General features: G+C 37.7%; 1 protein-coding gene across 1 annotated transcript; it reads right to left on the bottom strand.

Moving 5' to 3' along the window:
• Nucleotides 1-673: 673 nt before the first annotated feature.
• Nucleotides 674-21,582, bottom strand: LOC114057186 (desmoglein-1-like). Its single transcript, XM_027883153.1, has 16 exons — nt 21,535-21,582; nt 14,913-14,948; nt 14,416-14,544; nt 13,578-13,733; nt 13,303-13,450; nt 12,289-12,452; nt 11,905-12,039; nt 11,166-11,351; nt 10,730-10,989; nt 9,683-9,825; nt 9,314-9,532; nt 7,656-8,168; nt 5,358-5,506; nt 4,601-4,661; nt 3,046-3,254; nt 674-1,645 (listed from the first exon to the last, which is right to left on the bottom strand). The coding sequence occupies exons 1-16, from the start codon at nt 21,580-21,582 to the stop codon at nt 674-676; spliced, it is 3,528 nt and encodes a 1,175-aa protein (XP_027738954.1).
• Nucleotides 21,583-22,246: the final 664 nt, after the last annotated feature.

Below are 22,246 nucleotides of genomic sequence, written 5' to 3'. Positions count from 1 at the left end.
CTCACCATGAGAGTAACAGCATGGCAGGCTGTGGCAGAGTGTTTTTTTTACTGAGAACTTCAAAAACCAATGAAAATGTATTATGTTTATATAATTATTATTTATAACTATTGTTGGTGATGGGAGAAATGGTTGAAAGTGCTGTTTTGTAGCGCTTCTTGAATTACATGCAAAGTAAAATGATACATTTGAAAGTGCTTATTTAGTCTTGAGTTGACTAATTATTAATTACATTCTTTTCCTTTCTTGTCAGTGAGGGGCTATTAACCCAAATCTGCTTATTGTGGGAGATCACTCAGCAGCATAGTAATTTAATGCTCTTTTGTATGATGTTAATTCATGATGTATTGTATGCACACAAGGATTGTCTCTCACTGCTCTGCTCTGTAATCATATCCCTCTCCAAAAACATTAATGTCTGTTGGTACACTTGCAGTGCTAGGTGGAGAGAAATAAATAAATTTAAAGCTAACTTCTGCTTTCCCTTCACTGAAAAAGTCCTGCATTTAACCTTGAAATGGGGCACCCTCCAGAAATCCTCACACAAGTAGGAATCCCTGAAATTTTAGCGCTATTTCTTAGTTATAAATAATAACAATATTCTTGATGGGTGGCAGCTAATGAGTGTCAGTGCAAACGGCGATTTCAGTGGGAAGGGGTGTCGGCAGAGGCCTTACTGACTGGAGTACTGCACGGTGCTGTACTTTGTCACTCGTCTCCGGGAGGTGCCTGGAGATGCCGTGCCCATTGCCTGTCCAAGGTGACTGTCAGCACTGAGCATCTGACCTGTGCTGTTCAGGCCCCCCAGATTTGCCCCTCCCAGGCTTGTTCCTCCCAGGCTGCTCATGCCAGACCCTGACACTACTCTCTCCGTGACCACCACATTGTGGGCGTTTGATAACTCTGCGGGAATATTTATTAGGCTGCCTGGCATGCCAGAGGCAGGCCTGAACACCCTTTCTGTCACTACCACATTTGACCCATCTACCAGATCAGGAATGCTCAGAGACGCTGGAAGCCGGGAGTTAGGCGCGATTACTCTTTCGGTGACGATAACATTGGACCCGTCTGTGAGATCGGGGATATCTAGCATGCCACGCAACTCAGAGGCAGATGCAGGACCCACAACCCTTTCTGTTACGACGACGTTGGATGCCCGCAGAGGGTCAACGCAAAGAGAGGGGGAGCCAGAGGTGTAGGTCTCAGTCACCGTCATGTTGCCGTGGAGCAGAGGATCCGGCATCGGCCTTGGGGGCTGAATGGTTGACCCAGATGTGTAGGTGTTTTCGGTAACAACCGTTGTAGTGCCAACTGGGGGAGGCATAGGAGCACTTCCATTGACAACGATGGTGGTTCCAGGCGGTGGGAGGTTGAGATCACTTTCAGGGTTGGGAAAGGCAGTGCTGACGCCTGGCCAGGGCGGGTTGACATCAGGGAAAGGTTCGATCTCTTTGCCCAGACAGATCTCTGCCAGGGTCCTAAATTTTGGCCCTAATGTATCCAAATACGTTTCATCTGTATCTTCTCCAATAAAGCTGCAGCAACCCACAGAGCCAACAGGAGTACCGACTCCTTCATGATCATAGATTAATAAGCAGTCATTTGCTGGCCGACCTTCATCTTCATCTGCATACACGAATGCTTTCTGTAGTTTGCAAAACCGGGGAAATAGTAAAAAAAAGGAACAGGAGAACAGAGTGACTTTTCATCAGGCTTTTAACCATGAATAGTCAAACCACAGTAAGGTTTCCCTAACCACAGTAAGGCCCAGCTGACTTGAAAAACGGAACATCAACAGGACAGATTATATCATCATCATTTTTAAAGCATGAAATAAGTTTTATTCAAACATTACTGTGTTTTATTCTTGTTTCTGCCAACATTTAGCATCTCAAATTTGGTCTGCCATTAGTGGGTCTGACTATGGGGCAAAGGAGATGGGTGAATGAATGCACTTTTTGGGCAGCACTAAGGGGTAGGAAGAGGAGTGAAACAGGTTATCGAGAGGAGCAGTGGAGAGACCAGGACAGAAGAGATGGGATGGAGGATTGGCCACTGTGGGGAAGACTTGGTGAGCCCAGAGGGGAGTCCATTTTGAGTAGGAAGGAGATTGCTGATTTAGGACAGTGTTGGAGACCCTGGAGTAGTTGATTGCATGGTGCAATCAGAGGAAGCAGAAAACAATGGAAGGGGAAGTCTGGGAGGGAGAGTCAGAAAGTTTGGGGATTAAGATGGTCAGTAGGAGGAGTAATCTGTGGAGGCCCATTGCTGCCAGACAGTTTTTAATTGGGATCTGGGAGAAGTCCATGCTCAGGACATCAAGCCTGTTCTGTCCTCTCCTCCACTGAACCTTGTTTAGATTTTGAAATATAGCAATCCTTATTCATTAATTGATATTTTGGTGACATACACAATTATAACATTTATGTCTCACAGTTCATGCCTATTATATATCCCTAAAATATATCCCATGAAGCCATTAATCATGTAAATTCCATACCTTCTTTTTATACCATATTTAAAGTCTAGTTCATGTGTTGTCAATGGCAAAACTGCATTTTGGTGTCCCTAGCAGTTAACATGTCTTTTAGTGAACAGAAATGGCAATAAAAATTAGGAAAACAGTGAACTGATCACAGTTCTTTAGGACTTAAAGTCACTTCAAGGTGTACAGAAAGTAGGAGTGAACAATGTCACAAATTATTATCTCTACACACTGAAAAAGGTGAAAAATACATGAATTTGGTGGCCACTTATGAAGATGAAATAATTTAGTTGCTTTCTACGCATACCTGCAGTGTGTCCATCAGTTTTACAAAAAGACTGTTGAGCAATCAAATCTACTACAGCAGCATCTCAAAGGCAATACTGCTACTAGTGTAATTTTTCCTACCTGTCCAATCACCTTTGCTTTTACATCAGTGTTATACCATGGAAGTTTCAAATTGACTAGAGTTAATTTGGATTTCTACCATGTAACCTGGGGAGGAGAGCCTGACAAAAAGTAGTCTCACAGATGTAACTCAAAGAATATCAACTAGTTACCTCAGAGAAATAGTTGTCTAGGAAGGCCATGTTCACTCCTCCTTCTCGATACTCTTTTATTGTTCCTCCAATTGACCCTTTTACTTCCCCTGTTCCAGAAATTCCTCCAGCTGTTCCGTAACCAGTACCGGTGCCATAGCCAACTCCTGTAGTTTCTTCAACACCAGAAGCTACTACTCCTCCTCCTCCATACGTGTTATTATATATCTCTGAAAACAGAAAAAGTTATCCTTCCCATGTTCTATTAAAATTTGCACAGAATTCACCAGTTGTTTTTATAAATACTATAATGACACTGCTGAGTCTCTAAACATATTTTAGACTGTTTTCAGTCACCGATACACACAAGTATTAAACCTCCAATAACAATTTAACACATGTTAGTAGATATCTAAGACCTTGATTTTATTCCTGAGGTTAGGCAGCATGTTCATATGTGCTGTAGTAAATCAGTTATTTACTTTGGTTATTGACTGGAGACATTCTTCTGCCTGAGATACATATATGCTGTCATGGGTTTTGCATTAGCAAATCAGATCATTCTTATGGATAGTTATGCAAATACATAAATGTATATTTATGATCACATCAGGGTTAAAATTATTTTGCCTTAAGGTCTTCAAAAAAATAAAAAGAGCTTTGTTACTCCTTTCACATTTTCTAGTGGTTAGATTTTTAAAGGGGATTAGAAATGAAGTCTTCACAATAAGTTATAAAGTAATACTTACAGGATTTTATCTTCTCCAATTGTTTTCATATATTGATAACAAGGAAAGAGTGGTCTTAATGATCAGCATATTTTATGATAATAGAGTTGCATACAGTAGCCTTGACTGTGGTTACATTAAAAAACATAGGCTAAATTATACTTTTTTTCATTTTTATGATATGAAAACATACGAGAACATTTTTGTATTAATAATAGTCAGGAGAGAAGTTGTCTTGCAGAGTAACATTTCTTCCTGTCAGAAGCTAGTGAAAGTGGATCTGTGCCAACATCCTTCCTTCCTGTTGTCATGTAAGGAATGAGGGACAAAGAGAAAGTGGCACTGCACAGTTCTGACTTATTCTCTATGGTCATTGAATTCCTGTGGGAACCTTAGCTCAGAAGCATAAATTTATTGTGCTGTGTACCAGATTTCTGTCTAGATTAATGCACAAATGGTCAGTAATTACCTAGCTACTTGACATTCTCTCTTGTGGGATGTAGAGCCTGGAAAATGGGAACCTTTCATGCTGAGTTATGAAAGCAAATTTCCTTATTCTGGCCTCAGGATTGATTTCTGCTAAAACTGGTGTCTGGAAAAGACCCTCCATTCAGTAGCTGGAATGATAAAGAAAAATTGCCTGAGATTTGAAAGCCTCAGAAGTTTAACCCTCAGATTCTTTATTCATACTGGAGGTTCTACTAGCATCAGTTTGACTATCTGCAGATGTAAGATTGGAAGGGTTGAGTTATAGCTGGGAAACTAAAGTGCTCCATGAATCATGAGGCATGAAGTTCTGAAAGATAGATTTATGACAGTGTACATAGAAGATTTTGGGATCTGCTTACCAGAGGGTTCACCAAAATCACCTCCTGCAGCTGTTGTTGGGGCAAGAATATGTGAGACATCCTGGAAAACAACATTTTGACTCCTTTAGTGATGACCTTGAAATTCCCATATGAAGACCAAGACTTTGTGAATCATGCTAAGGAATTAGCAGTTCAAACTGTTAATCACAGAATCACAGAATATACTAAGTTGGAAGGCACCCAGAAGGATCATCGAGTCCAACTCCTGGCTCTGCACAGGACCATCCCAAAGAGTCACACCATGTGCCTAAGAGTATTGTCCAAATGCTTCTTGAACTCTGTCAGGTCCAGTGCCATGACCACCTCTCTGGGGAGAGCTCTTAATTATCATCCCCATTAAAACAAAACCAAATTAAACCGAAAACCAAACCAAACCCAAACCCAAACCAAACCAAAGACTACAATTTTCTTTCATTGTCAACATAAACAGTGATCAGTGAGGATGGTTTGTGTTACTTTGTCCTAAATTTGCACTGAAGAAGTTTGCTAGTTATTGTGTTTCATCTGAGAGAATAGTAACACCAAACTGTTGTGCCAAGCTAACCGAACACAACCTAAAGCACACAAACTCCAGACTGGGAATGTTAATTATCACCTTTTGTATCTGCCTGGCAACTGTTGACAGTGCCAGACTTCTTTTAGAAAACACAGTGCTATAATCACTTGTTATAGTCAAATGCAGTCTTTTCTCTAAATATGAGTTACTTCTGATTTTATAAACATGGAAGGTACTGACCCTGTCTTCAGGCTGTGCACCTTCTATTCCCCATGGATGAATTGCCCCTTCTGTGCATTCAGGTACAGGTTCAAATCCAGTTCCAACTCCACCTGCAGCGCCACGTCCACAACGACAACAATCGCTCATTGACATCAAAATTGGAATCACTTAACAGGAAAGGAAGAGGAAACAGGGATTTAGGATATCTTTTCCTCACAAGAATAGCTGCTTTTCCCAGAGGGCAGGTGCTCACAAACTTTTGAAAACATGTCTATAAAATGTTTCAAACCAAGGAACCTGCAAGTCTGGCTTGCAGAATGATTAGCTGCTTTTGGAAATGAATGTATTTAGAAATTCAGAATAATTTGTACCTTTAGTTATAGCAGAGCAACACAGGGGTGGAGTAGAGCTGTTACTCCAAATTTATGCCTATAGACCTGGGAATAGACTTTGGTCTGTCTCAACTGAATCAATATAAGTTGCATACATATGAAAATTAAACAAACAGAACCAGTCTTGCAATGTATAGCATTTAGTGCTATTCATTCCTGATATATGAGCATACATTTGTCTCTTCAAATACTGTAATTGAAAAGAAATACACATTAGTAATAACTGACATATGAGAATCAGTGGAGAGATATCCATCTGACTACAGTGATCTTTGGCTAAGGCTCCAGTTGCAATATTCACATCACATATACATAATGCTTGATTTGAAAAAAACAACAGAGACAATCCCTGAGCCCTGGTTTCAACAAATGTTTACATAGAGTGAGTCAGGTTTCCCAGTGTGCTGTATTAGGCTTTGTTTCAAGAACAGAGTGTTGGAAATTGCAGAATTCTGTAAATACCAACGTTGAAAACACTGCTCATTTTAAAAAGGCAATGCAATATTAATTCAAAAAATCATAAAATGGTTTGGGTTGGAAGGCCTTAAAGATCATCTAGTTCCAACCCCTCTGCCATGGGCTTCATCCATCATTCACTTTGCTCAAAGTCCCCTTCCAGCCTGGCCTTGAACAATTCCAGGGATGAGTCATCCACAGCTTCTCTGGGCAACCTGTGTCTGTATCTTATCACTGTGACAGTAAAGAATTTCTTCCAAAACCTACCGTCTTTCAGTTTAAAGCCATTTTCCCTTGTCATAGCACTACATGCCCTGGTAAAAAGTCCCTCTCCAGCTTTCTTGTGGGCCCCCTTTAGGTATTGGAAAGCTATTCTGAGGTCTCCCTGTAGCCTTCTCCAGCTTGAACAGCCCCAACTCTCTTAACCTGTCCTCATAGGAGAGTCACTCCAGCCCTCTGATCCTTGAACATCGAAGTGAACTGAAGAGAAAAGGGGGAAAGGCTAAACAGTGTACAAAGTGCTGCCTCACAGTGCACTACTAAGGACATATTTAGTCCAGACTACCAACTAGGAGAGGAGATTTCCAAAGGCAGAATGACAGTGTGTCGTGTAGCACTGGTCACCTGGGGACTACACATGACACAGTACTTGCCAAAATTTTGTGTTTGTTGATTCCTACTAATTAAAGATCAAACCCCCAAACAAACCCCACTCCTGAAAAAATCAGGGGTAAAAAATTTCATATCCTCAGGTTTTCTAGTTAGTATTTCTTCAATGGGAAATTTTAGCTGTTGATTACTTGATGCCCAAGCCGTGAGAGAGGGTCCATCATATGTGATTATGATGTTCTGAGAAATAATTTCTTGCAGAAATTCTAACTTGAGTCATTCTTGTCCATGAAACTCATATTTCTTCAAAATACTAGGACACATGAATGAATGTTCTGGTCTGATCCTGTTATAATAAATACTAATTGTTTTTAATAGATACAATATTGGGAAGCAACAGCCAAAAGTCTCGGAATCTAAGATGATGTTCTAATACTGAAATAAGTCTTTGAGTTCAAAGGAATCATGTTCTTTACATCATTTCTTACCCAAGCTGGAGCTGGTACTTGTCCATTTCTTCTACGAATGTAATGGAAGGACAAATTGCAAAATCTAAGTTTTAAGTGACTGAACAGCTTTGTGTGATGGTTTGAGAGCTAGATAACATCTTAAAAAACCAACACCAAACCCTAAGTTTTAGGAAGGAAATAGTTATTTCTGAATGAAATGTGTATGTAAATGTGTATAGCATAAAATATATAAAAATTCTTTTAATTTAAAAGACGGATTTTTTTCTTGTCAAATGGCCCATAGGAACCAACAGATTAACAACCAACCAGAAAAGCCACCTTGTTTTAGAGGAATTAAAAAATACATTTTCAGAAAGATAATAAAATAATTTCCTTAATTTTATACTTACGCACAAATATTAATCCACCAAGAAACATCAGGCCAATGGCAGCACCGCTAAGTGTGGTAGGTGATTGGTAGTCTCTGCCGTAATTTCCACTTCCAGCATAACCATCATCAATGGATGCAGTATATCCTTCCTCACCTCCACCATAGCTATCAGTATAAACCTGCCAGTCTGTGTGGTCCTCATAATCTCCTCCAGGTCTAGTCTGACCATCACCACCACCTTGTCCTCCTCCATCTTCCCGGTCTCCTCCACCACCACCAATATCAGTGCCACCGCCACCAGCACCACCACCAGCACCACCACCAGCACCACCACCACCAGCAGCACCACCACCACCAATGATAATTATTTTTGTAGCCCCACTGGTGCAGTAATTCCGACTATCACACTGACAAGCTTGCACAGGAATTATGTGTGGTCTAGGGCAGCGTCGGCCTTGGCTGTCTCTTACAGTGACATAGATCCTATAAAGGTAAAAGTCAATGTTCTGGCTCACTAGTTCTGCAGAGGAAGCTTTGAGGGGAAAAAAAAAAGAGAAAAATATTTAGATGAATATTTTATTTGTACTGAAATATTTTGTATAAAACTCTACTTTTTGTTAGTTATTTTCATAGAGCAGAATATAAGACTAAGAGTTCCCTTTCTAAGATCTTCGGTTACTTATGCATCTACTATGCTTGTTCAAAGCTGAAACTTATGATCCTCATCTATGCTAGATTTTCTTTGGTAAAACCTGAGCCAGATAAGTCTAGTTATCACTTTTAAGCTTGAGAAATACAAAAGTGGCAAATGCACTTTTTTATTTCTACTGCTGCTTTTCCTGATTTTTATTTGCACAATGGTAAACATAAAAATGGTAAGTTTTATACATTTCTTTTTCCTCTCACAAGGATTTTAAATATGTTTTTCAAAAGCTTTTCCAGTAGGCTTAAAAAATTTAAAATTACACAGATGCATTTGCTTAGGACTCAAAAAATAGCTGTAATTGTGATATTTAACATTTAATGTAGTCTTCTATGCATACAGTAAGTTATGCAAATTCTGTCATTTAGTAATGCATGAGATTTGATTAATTCATTGGTTTGTCATGTCCTATTGGAAGAAACTGGAAAAGCTCCACTGGACACTGACTAAAACAGTTTTTGCAGAAATACGAATAAGTCTAATTGGTACAATAAATTACAAAAGTTGCAGTTTTTATTTGCTATTTTCAGATGCCTCTCATATGAGTAAAGCTCTGCCAACTAAAAACTTTATTCTTTAATACAAAATTTTGAGAGTTTTGTCATATGCTTAGGATTTTTTAGATATTATAGAAATAAAAAGTATCAAATTACTCCTTTTGATTTACTCCTTATGTTTTGACCAACAGAGGTTATTGACATAGTTATACTCAAAATACAGTTTTGCTACCCTATTTTTTTAAAAAAAATTCTGTTTCCTTTAAAAACCACATGCAATAATTCTGATTCTAGTTGTACCATGATTTTATATATTTATGAGCAGATATGGAGCAACTTGGATCCATATGAGCATAAAATCACACTTAAGTGAGATTAGAATAGATTCTAATAACTGTTTTTTAAAATATTATCCTACTCAGTTATGTAAGAACTTGTTACTCTGGTTTATTCTGTTAAAAATGTAGATTAATTTACCATTTATTGATCTGATTATCCATGTAGTTTGAGGTTCACCATGTATGGTGAATGTAAAGGGTGTAGCATACAGATCTCCATCCCTGTGCTTTGCTGTGATAATCACTGATGGGGAATGCATACATACTTTCCTTAGTTCAGTATTAATAGTTGGGCAGTTGGCATTGATATCATCTATTGAAAGCACAATGGTGCCTGTAGCAGTATATCGAGGAACCCCTGTAAAAAGAAGATATTTATGCTCAGGAGGGAGTATCAATACTATAAATAATGCAGTTTAGGTTGGAAAATTAGAAACAGGAAAAAAACATTGATAGAAGTCTTAAACAAAAGGAGTTTTCTTTTAGAAAACTTAATCTCTTTTCTTACCTCTGGTGATAGCCAGAACCTCTGCTTTGTACTGCCCATTGATGACATAGACTGATTCCCGGTTAATAGCTTTGTTGAGTGTGATTTCACCAGTGTTTTGATTGATTCTGAACCAGGCAGCTGGATCACGTCCTATACTATATCTGTGTTTGGTGAAGTGAAAATACTCAGCATTATGTTATGAATATATTAATTAAATATTTATTTTGCAAATTATATTTGACACTTTGGAACATTTTTCTTTAGGCTGTGCTAGGTCCTATTGCATTTTACCCTTTTCAAGCAAAATTCATGTAGACTTCAAAAAATGTAGACCAGAAAAGGGATTAGGAATAAAGTAGATGTGGAGAAGCCCATTGCATTTTGCAAGTGGCATCATAGTTTTGAAATTAAATCTCTCTAGATTCTGTAAACATTTACTAGAATCCTAGTTGATATCAGTGGTTAAATCCGCAGCTCTTCCTGTAACATTCTAGAGTTGTATTTGCTAACACATTTCTCGGTTTAATGATTTTTTTCCCAAACCTTTGTAAATAAGCTGTATTTATTTCTACATACATTAAAAAGCAAATTCTGATCCTAGTTATTGTCATTGATTTCAAGGGAAATAAGTGTCAAATAATTTTTTTTTCTTAATATAGAATGAGCTGGTAGTGACCTCTTCTGATTGGATAATACTGGCCATTATTGGGATTTTCTGCTTGCTTTTTTAGAGATGCTAACAAATTCTCTAATTGTAGCAAACATTTGAAGAAAAAATATTCTTAGGCTGGATAAGAAAAAAAACCTCACCTGTTTTATTTATATAAGTTACAGCCTATTGGAAAAGTGTTATTTTCTTTGTCTTGTACATAAGGCTAAGGAAAGTAGGTCAGGAAAGAAAGCAATTGTAGCACAAAAAAGGACTGAACTATATACGATTGTATTGCCAGTCGATTAACATTGTTTTGTTTTTTTTAAGCATCCTTTAAAATACCTATTCCTCATCCCACTGAAATATCCATAAAGAATTATTCTATCCAGGAAGTTAAGCAGAGCAGAGCTTACACAACATTTGATGCAATAGCTCTTGTATCCTCATCGATGGCTGTGTATGTCCCTATAACATAATTCACTCTTGTGCCTTCTGATAGAGAAAACACGACTGAAGATGGGTGAAACCTTGGTGGTTCAATGACATTTTTTACTTCTATTGTGAGGGGTGTTCCGCGTATTTGGTACTCTTGTGCAACAGAGTGGTGGAAAGCAGCTACGTTCCTGACACCAATCATCAGTGAGTGGGTTCGGAGGTGTTCATAATCCAGTTCCTAAAAGATAAACCACATAGAAGTAGATAATACATAAAAGTTCCTTGATTTTGTTTAAATATTTTTTATTTTAAATGGTTGAATGACAATGTTTTTACTGGCCATTTAATTTTGTTAACAATTAATTAAAACTATTTTGATTATTTCAAGAGTTGAATCACAGTATTTTTCCATACCTTAATTACTCTAAGAATTCCTTGATTTGTAGCTCGATCTGTAACAATTTCAAAACAGTTATCTTCATTACCGGATATAAAGAAAAACTCTGCTAACCAATTGTCTGTAAACTCTTCATCAGCATCCAAAGCTTGTATTCGTAGCAGTTCTGAACTGAGTGAATTTTCTGAAATGCTTGCTGAAAACTGGAATGACAGATAAGTACCTGTTAGCGAACTCTAGTATATATAATGTGAGGAAAACATAGCTGTCCGCAGAGATTCTTTAGTAGGAAGTCCTGCGCACAGCCCATGCGAATTTAATAAAAAAAAGTGTAATCAATTGTGACTCTGGTTGCAGATCTGAAGAGCTGTGTCACCTCAAGTGTTTGCAGAGGCATCTTAGAGGGAGAGGATTTGTGCTTTCTATAGAAAAAGATCTTAAGAAGACTGGGTTAATCTACATAATCTGGCCATACTGCAGGGGTCTGGACACCTGAATTACTGGATTTCTCTGAATACAAAGAAGTTCTGACAGTGTCAGGACTGACTTCTCTGAATGCAAAAATAATCTATGCAAATGTTACCAGAATTGGCACATGGACTGTGTTTTGAGCACACTTCAAGGGAACAACCCTCTTATCCCAGTGAAACATTCAAATGTGAAAGTGCTCCATGGGTTAGTAAGGGCTCTATTATCCGTGGAGTTTTTTAACAGGGTTTTAAAACAGTGATGTTGCTTTTGGTATTGAAAACTTACAGTGCTTTGAGCAAGAGTTGGAAAGTTGTCATTGACATCAATGACTTTAACGTTACAGCTACAAAGGGATGATATTCCATCTGCAGCTCCATCCCGGTCTGATGCCTTCACAACAAGAGTGTAGCTACTATGTTGCTGTCACAAAAAGAGAAATGAGTGTGTTAGAAAACCAACTGTGCATCTTATAAATACTGATGTCTTTCTACTATTTCCTAATATAGGAATTGCCTTAGACATTTTATTGTAATGCATTGAAAACATGCATTTGTCCAATAATTTTTGTAAAAAACACAACCTTTCTCTCTCTTTTATTTTCTTTCATGCTCTCATAACACATATGCACCTAAAAATCATGTTATTTAACTTTGGAAAGGGAAATGTTACCTCTCTGTCAAGATAATTGGCAAGGTGAAGTTCTCCAGTGTATTTATTCATAATGAACATGGGTGGACCTGAAGGTTCCTGACTCTCTATCTTGAAGGCAATTTTAGAATTCAAGTGATTAGGTTCATCTGCATCTGTTGCAATGATTTTCATCACCAGTGTGTCTAAGAATAACAAATAATTAAAAAAGCATCAGAAAATCTGTTGTGTTCCTGCAAACAACTCATCAACACAATGCTAAAACTTGTATGAAAATGATAGATGGCTTTTATTGACATATACAAAGAAAGCAAAAAAAATTAGTTTTTTAATACTGATTCTGCTAATGACTTTAAATTAATTAAAAATCAAGGTCAGATGAAATAACACAGATTTTCACTGAACTTCTTGAAATCACCATAGGGAATATGTAAATACATTAAGTACTAAACTTGCAAATATTAACGCATAAAATTGCCACAGTTTTAAATGACAATGTCTGTAAAGTAGAAAATGAATGTTATGCACCATTGCATCAGTTGATTTCTCTACTTTTAGTAAAAAGAATCATTTTAATCTTTTAAATAAGGGTTTATTTAGTAATATTCTACTGCGACTGCAATACACAGGCTACAAATACAAATATTTGAAAGAGAAAAATGGGAAAAAATGTGTATTATATACCCTCTAAGGAAATAAGTGTAGTATTATTTTTATTTCCTGAATGAACTGATTTATTTTTCATTTTCACATCTGAAAGAATTTGCATATTGGTATGGTTAGAAACTGGAACATTCAGCATTCAAGTGAGGGAAGAAAGGGGGAAGGAAGAACTGCTGCTTAATTTATAGCAACGAGCTCTGGCCCTGGCTCAAATAGCACTTGGAGAAGCATCTGGTGCTGCTTCCTCTGCAGTAGCCCTGGCCAATCTATGTCATCACCTAAGAAAAAGCAGGAGGAGCACCCCAGGTTTATATTTACTGTATTCTGGGAGCTTCACTAGCAGTACTATAAAGGCATGATGCGGTTACTTACTGTCCATACTGCTCTCTTCAATAGATCCTGTAAATACAGTTTGTGCAAATACAGGAGGGTTGTCATTTATATCCAGAACTCTGACTCGAAGTTCAAGAGGTGGTTCCAAATCCATGCCTGTCACTGAGTGTTTAGCAAAGCAACGTATCTAGATAAAGAGATTTACTCATCTTAAAACAAAAAGTAAGCAAAATAGCCATCTGAAACAAATTAATTTGTTGTCTGCCCCACCCGAGATCCATAATCATAAAAGTATAAAAAAGGAGAATACTTACAACAAATACTGGGGTTACTTCCCTATCCACTATTGATGTTATATTAATTTCTCCTGTTCTTGGGTTAACAACAAATATTCCATAGGGCGCACGATCAATTCCAACTCCAGAGATGCTGTACGTGACTGGATTGTTTTCTTCACAGTCTGATCGGATCTACAGCAACAAATCATAATTTATGGAAGTTTACTGAGGATACCTGCAGGGCTTTTTCTCCTATTCTTAGTTCCTGTAAAACATTCCATATACTTCCTGTTTCTCAACCACTTTTCACAAGGTTCAGTTGACAAAACCAATGGAAGGTTCTTCTACTAAACAATTTACCTGGAGATCTGTCTCCCCTTAAGTGCTGGATAGGCTTTCTCTTAAATCTGGCAGGCGAGTGAAGAGAGAAACCTCCAAGACTATCACACTGTGGCTGGACCTCAGTAAGTGAAAGGATGGGACAGGAAGATACTGTCTTTGCTCTGTTTCCCACAAAAGTCATGCACAATGCTTGAACTTCTGCTTAGGAGTTTATCAGGGTGAGACAAAAGAAAAATAGTCTGCTCTGGTACACAGACGCTGCATACAAAGACACCATTTGGACCTGCCCAGCGAGTAGACTGATGACAGTGTTCCAGGAAGCCTCTGGTCACTCCTCAGCAGCCACATGGCTTTACTTTCTGAGACTATCTCAACAGAGCTGGAAATATTGCATCATCTTTCTTTTATTCTGCATTCCTTGCTTCAACTATTCTAAGCAAATATATTTTTGAATCTCTCTGCTTTTATCAGCCTGTCTTAGCAAAAAAAATTCCTCATCAGTGAAACTTTTGGGTTTTTTTTTTCTACTTACTCTGGCAATTGGATTCCTCTTAGAATTATCTTCTCCTTCTCTACAAGCTGCAGCAAATTTGATCCATTCACGTTTTTGTCTTCTGAAGGTTTTCCATCTTGCCATTCCATTTTCATCCCATTCTTTTACCTTTGACACAGAGTTCCAGTGTCATATGATGTCAATCCATTTTAAATTAATACAGACAATTAGATTTTTCAATAATAAGGAGGAAAGAGATTTTTGTAGACCTTGTATTTTTTTACATGTCTGTGAGTCCCAGACTCTCAGAGTGTACATGTTTACTTTAAAATTATTCCTTTGTGTGAGATACTCATTTAGGTTTAAGAAAAGTTCTCTCAAGGGAGTGAGCAGGTTATTACCTGCAGCTGTTTAATATTTAAATATATTTTCAGTGTTTAGGTTCAGAAGTGTTTTAGTTCAGTATTTTCCACTTGATTTTTACTGGTTACATTTCATTTGATCAGAAAACCAGTTTCTAAGGAAATATATATTACCTCTACATGAAATCCTGTGCTGAAATCCAAGAGTACCTGCAAGAACAATAAAAAGATTGGCTTGTAAAAATGCAAGGCAAGATGCAGTAAGCAAAGCCCAACTGCAAGACATTGTTATCCTGCAGGACTGGAGTAGTTTTTCTCAAGTCCATTGCAATAGCTTATTTAGGCAGTAGCTACAGGATTTCCAGAAATAACTTTATGCAATTCAATTTCTTCTGTCTCCAGCACTTGAATTCCTTGACAGTTTAAACCTTCAAAATTAATTCTGTCTTTCAAGACAGAACTTTGAGTTTCAATGGATACACCATAGCAAATTTCAAGCTATACCTACATTAAAATACAGCTTTCACACAGATTTTTTTTTTTGTTTTAACTCCTTAGCTGGTTACAAGACTTGTTACCAAAATATCTAGGAAACTAGAGAAGGAGTATTTATTTTAAATAATGTATTCTTTATTTTTCCTTGTCGACAAAAAACCTAGAATACTTAACTAGGTTTTTTAACCAAAAAGAATGAAAATATTTTCTTGGAACTTCTCAGTGAAGTTGAAGACATTCAAAGTAAGATGGAAAGAGAACTGCAGTCATCAAGCATATTTTCCTGGAGTGCAGTGGGCTTTGATTTGAGGCCTAACTATGCAACCAGTCTTAAGTAAATGAAGGTGACAGGATCAGATGAAATATATAATTACTTTAAAATCAAAATTTAAATGAGAGAAGCCTCAATTTCTTGATTAGCACAATTTAAAAGAAGGCACAGTTTAAATAACCTTATTCCTAAATAAGGTGTAACCTCTTCAGAGCATCTTTTTTGGGTTTAGGACCTGGTTTTCCTCTCTCCAGACAATAAAGGTGAAGAATATGGGATTTGCATGACTGGATGCTTTTTTCATTCATCATTGGGAGAAACAAAATATCCAGGTGACTCAAAAATACTTCAGAGTTTTCCTTCTCTCGAAAGATGTTGTTAACATCTGCATTTATGAATTTTCCACTTCCTTATAATTTCCCATAGCTTTTTTTGTTTGTTTGTTTTATGCCAGTTGTACTTAGATAAAATCTGTGACAATCTTTTATCCTATAGTTTACATCATGGGACTTTCCTCACTTCAAATTTATTGCATTGTTCTGGCAAGGCTGGAAGATGGACACAGACTTCTTTCCACTTACTTCATGTTAAGACAACCTCTTACGTGGAACAGATTAATGAACAGCAGCTTCATTCTTCTTCTGCTCTCTCTCTTTTCCTCATTTACCTTTATTCTGCAAGAGGTCCACCGAATGCCATTTACAAAACAATGTCTCCAATGATCTGGTCTTGCCCAGAACATTCCCTGAGACCTTGGCACATAATGGCTGCCCTAATCTGCTTCTGAACGAGGGAGTTTAGACTGTCATTTGCCCATGTGATGTGCGTATTATGTTGAAATTTATGTGACTATTCATAGGGGAAGGATTCTTTTTTCCCTTGTTTCTTTGAGCAAGTTATTGACATAAATGGTTAAGAAAAGTACTACGCAGGAAAATCATGACAATATGTTCATGTTGTACTAAAAACATTAATATATCTTCTGAGTTTATGTCTCGGGCTTATTTAAATCTTGGGCTTCAGAATAGGGTTCAAATTCAGGTGCGGCCATTACTCATCTCGGAGAAGGGACAATATCAGACTTCAGGTAAATGGCAGGGTTTTTCCACCCCAGTGGGAGCTCAGACCTGTCCTTTTATAATCCCCGTTGCAGCCTGGGGGAACATGGAAAAGTCAAAGGGTCAGACTATACCCTCAGAGAGAAACTGAGTGATGAGGTCTACCAGAAAGAGCACTAACTGAATAGTCTCTTATCAATCAATCCCACTGGTTGAGCAGAGACTCTTTGGTGAGCACAGTGAAATACTCTCCACCCTTGCACTCAAATCCCTTCTGGCATGCAAGCAATTGTCTTGACCCAGCAAAGTATGAGAATACACCTCCCAGTGAGATGTTAGTGAATCTTGTCTGCTGTCTGCATCCTGTTACTCAACAGTGAGACTGATACCTCACACCCAGACGCATCACTCACACCCAGACACATCCTTCTCGTACTCAGCAGGCCTAACTGAAAAACTGAGTACCTCTGAAATAAGAACTATGTCAGTAAAGAATTCTGTGGTTTAAGGGCGTGAATACTGACAAAACACTTGATTTAAACCTATATGGAGTTCTGTTTCCAAGCAATGAAAAATACGTGTTTTACACTGGAGTCTCATCCTTTGTTTTTGAGCACCAGTAATGAAAATGTCAGGACTTTGTCCATTGCAGATGCTGGAGACTGTAAATTTAGGCCCCTTGTTTCCACGCGTGTCCTGTGCTATCTCAGGAAAACCTTGTTCTGCTACTTGTTGCTAATGAAGATCTTGAATCCAGAGTCCTTAGTACGATTTGTGTTATTATATGAAAAGGCTGATCCGATGAACTTAATGTCTGTGTTTGGTATGTTTCTCTCAGGTACCTTCCTGTTATAGGAAGGAGGGCAGGCAGACACCAGAAAAAACTGTCTAGTTCACCAACCTCAACGATTTTGAGATGATACTTATCCAACTTGATATGGGGATAGAGGTTCCTCTGCCTCCCCAACTACTGCTTTCCCATTGTCTGCTATCACCAGCAGTTAGAGGTCTTCTCCCAGATCAGTTACCTATTTCTAATATCTATCTGAGAGGCAAACCTGTTTTTTTTCTACTGCTGTTTCCTGCAGAGAAGTGCTGTCTATTAGCAGCTAACTCAATCATATTTCTAGATAGAGAAAAAAATTTCCTTCTAAACCAGTATCCAAGTACAGCACTTTCCACAGACACAGCTATTAACATTATTAAAGCAATAGGAGCCACTGGAATGTGTGGGATACATCCTGAGGACCTTGGGGTAGGCAAGCTGATCAGAATGACACCAAGATTTGATGGTCTGTTAATCTCTGTGAGACTGTGGGAAAAAAAAAAAAGGAAACTGCAGAGAAGCTAGAGGCTGGTTGCAGAAGCTGTTTCTGTTTTGGGCTGGGAGACGTGCTGTCGGGGAACAAGTTTATGGTGGCTGTCATTTGCACAGTGTCCTGTCTGAAAGCTTGTCTTTTATTGTAATGATGCCTGAACCCTGTGTCCAAAACGACACCTTAGAGTCACACTGGAGTTATTCTGGATTTATTCTGATGTAACTGGAAATAGAATTAGGCCCATAGGATGTGTATGGTTCTTTGCACCTTCAAAGCAATTTACAAACAAGAATTAACTAATCATTAATTGAGTGCCAAGCAATATTATACGCAATTATGGAATCCTCCCTCCTCCACCTACTCAAATCTAAATGACTGAACACACCTTTAACATCTTCCCAGCATTATTCATATGGGACCTGCTTTTCTGTCTTTGAAGTCAACAGCAGTATTGTTATTGGCCTGTATGGGAGGAGTGCTGAGAACTCAAACGTGTTGCATTAGTCATCCGGGTGCAGTGGCAGTTCTGGTACTGTCAGCGTTTTGGGACTTTTACATCTTTCGTATTCATCCAAAACTCTGATTAGTAAAGGACTGCAATCATGAACCCTTCCCTTTATTCATTCTGACTCTCTTTAAAAAATGGTAAATCAGTGCACGTGAGATAATATGAAGCAGAGTTCAAACATAAGACAAAACCTCATATTTTAAAAAGATGCCATTTAATCACTTTTTAATTAAAACATTGTGGGTTTTTTTCCTATACTTTTCATTTTCATAGGACAATAATTAATGTGCTTCTTCCAATTTAAATGGAAAGATTGTCAGGATGATTTTTCTGGCATTTTGTTTACTAATTCAGAGGAAGTCAGGTGTAACTGTATCAGTAACTGATGTCAATATTTTGTATTGCCCCCAGGATCCATTGCTACTTCGGCAGAATTATGACAATGGTTGTGTCAGGTAGAAGAATATGTCCTAAAGTTTTATTTATTTTAAAATAAGTTTATTCAAAGAACTGAACACTTTGGGAAAGTTTTCACTGCAATTGTTACTGTTCTGCTAAGTCATACAGATATAATGAATTCCCATACAGTAACCATTAGAAAAATGAACAGAAAAGTAATTTCATTGTAGGGTGTATGCCATTATCATTCAAATTTGAGTTTTTCAAATTAGTCATGCTAAGTGCCCTCAATAAATCTCCTCAATAAAACCTGAATTCTGATATGGCTTAGAGTGTTCTGGCTGCAAATGCATGTTTGCTTAACGGCCATTTTACTTAGGAATGTAAAACTGCAGGCATAAGAACCTTATCTTAGGGGATAATTCCTGAATGTGGAATTGCTTTAGTTTCTATTTCTACAACAAAATTATTTGGCAGAAGAGCCTGCAAGTTCCTGAATAAATCCTGGCAAATGTTTCATATGCATATGCAAGAAGAGAGTTTAAGCCCTTAATATTTTTATGTGCAACCAAGTTATGAGTAAGAGGTGTAACCATAGCCTAACAACTGCAGGGGGAAAAAAAAAAAAAGAGCATAGATAACACATGGGAAAATGTAGCCAGACAAAAGTGCATAAGAGATGTGGTGAATTTAAAATTATTGGCTGTCACATGATAGCTGGCAGGAGAAGAGTCATACCTGATCAAACAGGTTATTTCCATAAAACGTGTCTGTGCTAGTATCACGAACAGAACTCCCTTACTCATGAGAATAATGCCTTTGAAGTCACATGAGCAAGGGTTGCAGAATCAGTCCCACCAATGGTGAAATCCATGTAGAAAATTACTAGTTTCAGGGCTGGTAAATTTTCTTTTTTTTGGAAGTGTAGTAGTGCACTAAAATATGTATAACTCCACAGTACTTTTATTTGAAGCAACTTATTAACAATATACAAACCAGACAAACCATTCAGACAGGTTATTTTCATGAAAGAATAATCAAGCTGAAAGCCAAGACTCTCAGAATGCACTAAAATCGGATACACAAATTTATAACTTATTTGACCTCTACAGTTTGTCAGCTTTCTGTAAAGTGCTAAAGCTTCTGAAAGATGCTAATAAGCTGTATGGGCCATCATGGACATTGCCATGCAAAAGAACACATAATAATTACAATTGTTTCATCTGGGCAGTAGAAGTTCAAATATTTGATAGTCATCAAAACATAATAGCAGTTTTCACAATTGCTCTTTTCTTCTGACCCAACACATACCCTCCATCACTGACAATTGCAGCAATAATATACTGAAAGAATGAAAATGGCTCCAGAGGTGCCGAGAGAAGTAAAGTAATAAAATCTCTTTTGAATGGACAGATCTTAGACATGGTACAGTCAAGCTTTCTGAACTTTGACACATTGGGAGTATGCATCACCAGGTAACTGAGTGAAATGGATAGTCACTAGAGCAACATGAAAATCCAGAGGTGTTAGTGACGTGCAACAGGCCTTTCTCGGAGATCTCTGTGCTGCCCTAAACAAGCAGAAACTTATCCAAACTGTAACCTGCTTTTGCCAAGTTTTGCTATTTGCTTGGCAGCTGCCCTGTGTTAATTAGTTCTACTTTACTGATTGAAGAGCTGTCAGCTAAAATTAATGGGTTATATTTTCAAATTAGTTTTAGGATTTGGTATTCTACAACACACACTTTTTCTCAGACTGCGACATTCCTAGAGACGTCAGTAACGAGAAGTTAATAACCATTTATGCTTACTATGTAAAATGTAAAATTGCATGAAAATCACAGAAGGACATAACTGTAGTAGAAATTCTACTCAATCTTATGGACCTTAAATCTCTACCTAGTTTCAAAAGAGCAGCAGGGATGAGTAAAATTAATCCACAGAAAAATCAGATTGCAGGAGCAATAAAGCCTCCATAGTCCTTTTAAGTCCCTTCTGGGTAATTTCCGTGTCTTGATGACCACATTGTACAACTATGCCACTTGACCATAGCCACAACTTTCCTCTTAACAGAGAAAAACAAACCCAAAGAACAACACTTTCATCATGCATTCACTTGCTCAGCACATGGCGGCTCAGACACTAATGCACTACAATGCAAATTCACTAAAATTCTTTGTAGTATGAAAAAATAGGCCCAGTTTTGATTTTTACTCAACTAAGATCTTCCCTAAATGTTTGAGTTTTTTTTCTCATGAATTTGGCTATAGGATTTGGTCAGCTCTAAAGTGCTCTTGCTAATCAGTTTAATTAGTTTAGAAAAAGAGATTTGAATTCTTTAGAAAAAGATATTCCTTCAACTAATAAAAAGGTAAAAATGTAGAACCAAATTATATCCAATCATTACAATTTTTATAATGATAAGTCTTTTATTAATAACAGTGACCCCTTAAATAGTAGACACAAACAACATGTCCGAAAAGTCACGCATTAAACAGAGAAAGCCACATACTTGCAGAACATCAACAAAGAAAGTAACATTTGTCATTATTTAATGAAAAACTAAATTAATTCTGTAGAATGTTCAGAAGTGCTGTTTGAAATAAGCAGAGCCTTAGGGTTTTTTTGTAAATTTCATAAGACATTTTGAGGGGATTAGTTTACAGTGTAAATGTAATGGTCTCCTGGGGAAGACTCAACCAGAGGAGTCACAGAGTTTACAAATACTGTTTTAAAATCTGACTTACCAGCAAAAGGAACAGAAAAGCAGCCGTTCGGTGAGGGAGCCAATCCATGGCATCTGACTTCTCGGATACAAGTCCAACTGAGTTATGGTTACAAGCCTGTTCTTGTTCCCCTCCCCCTCAGCTCTAGTGACTATTTAAAAAGACACTTGGTATATGTCCTTATACTCAGCCCTTCAAAGTGTCTCTGCCTCCCTCTGAGGGAAGCACTGAAGATGCTGTATAACAGAGTGTCTTTCCCCACCCCAAAATCCTGGGCTGGTCTCACCTGAAACGCTTGACAACATCATTATTGCTTGCAGGTAAAAGCTAAGAGACACACCTTAATTCTTATTGCACTGAAACCCTTTGTTGGATACGAAAGGGTACGTTTTAAAAACAGAAGGCAAGCTTCGCTGAGAAGATACCGAGTGATTTATAAATTACTCACAACATAAGGAATTATTAAAATGATAACTTATCATTGCTTTCAATGCAATTGCCAGTTTTCTCCTTGCACTCCATATAATAGAGGAACTTAATGAACATTACCATGGAGAATACGGACTTTAAGAAATTATTTGTTTGAATTAAAAGCCTGTTTACTTCCAAGCACAAAGAAGTCAGTTCCATGCACATTGTTCACAGAAGTGAAACGTTTAGAGCGGAATGGGGCTGTTGTTAAAGAGGTAACATATCAGTTTGGGGGGGGGGAAAGATCATGTTTTATTTATGA

The sequence above is a fragment of the Empidonax traillii genome, unplaced genomic scaffold, assembly GCF_003031625.1.
Source record: "Empidonax traillii isolate 1590-97213 ecotype Southwest subspecies unplaced genomic scaffold, ASM303162v1 scaffold119:size1479319, whole genome shotgun sequence".
In the NCBI taxonomy this organism is placed as follows: Eukaryota; Metazoa; Chordata; class Aves; order Passeriformes; family Tyrannidae; genus Empidonax; species Empidonax traillii.
This window is presented reverse-complemented; position numbering and strand designations above follow the sequence as displayed.

What these genes read in the sequence shown, in the direction of transcription:
- LOC114057186 (XM_027883153.1), bottom strand. Translation starts at nt 21,582, where the DNA reads ATGGATTGGCTCCCTCACCGAACGGCTGCTTTTCTGTTCCTTTTGCTG. An exon ending in GGTTCTGGCTATCACCAGAG is followed by an intron (nt 9,533 to 9,682) that starts GTAAGAAAAGAG and finishes TTCTTTTTACAG; the next exon opens with GGGTTCCTCGATATACTGCT. An exon ending in GTGCACAGCCTGAAGACAGG is followed by an intron (nt 4,662 to 5,357) that starts GTCAGTACCTTC and finishes GTTGTTTTCCAG; the next exon opens with GATGTCTCACATATTCTTGC.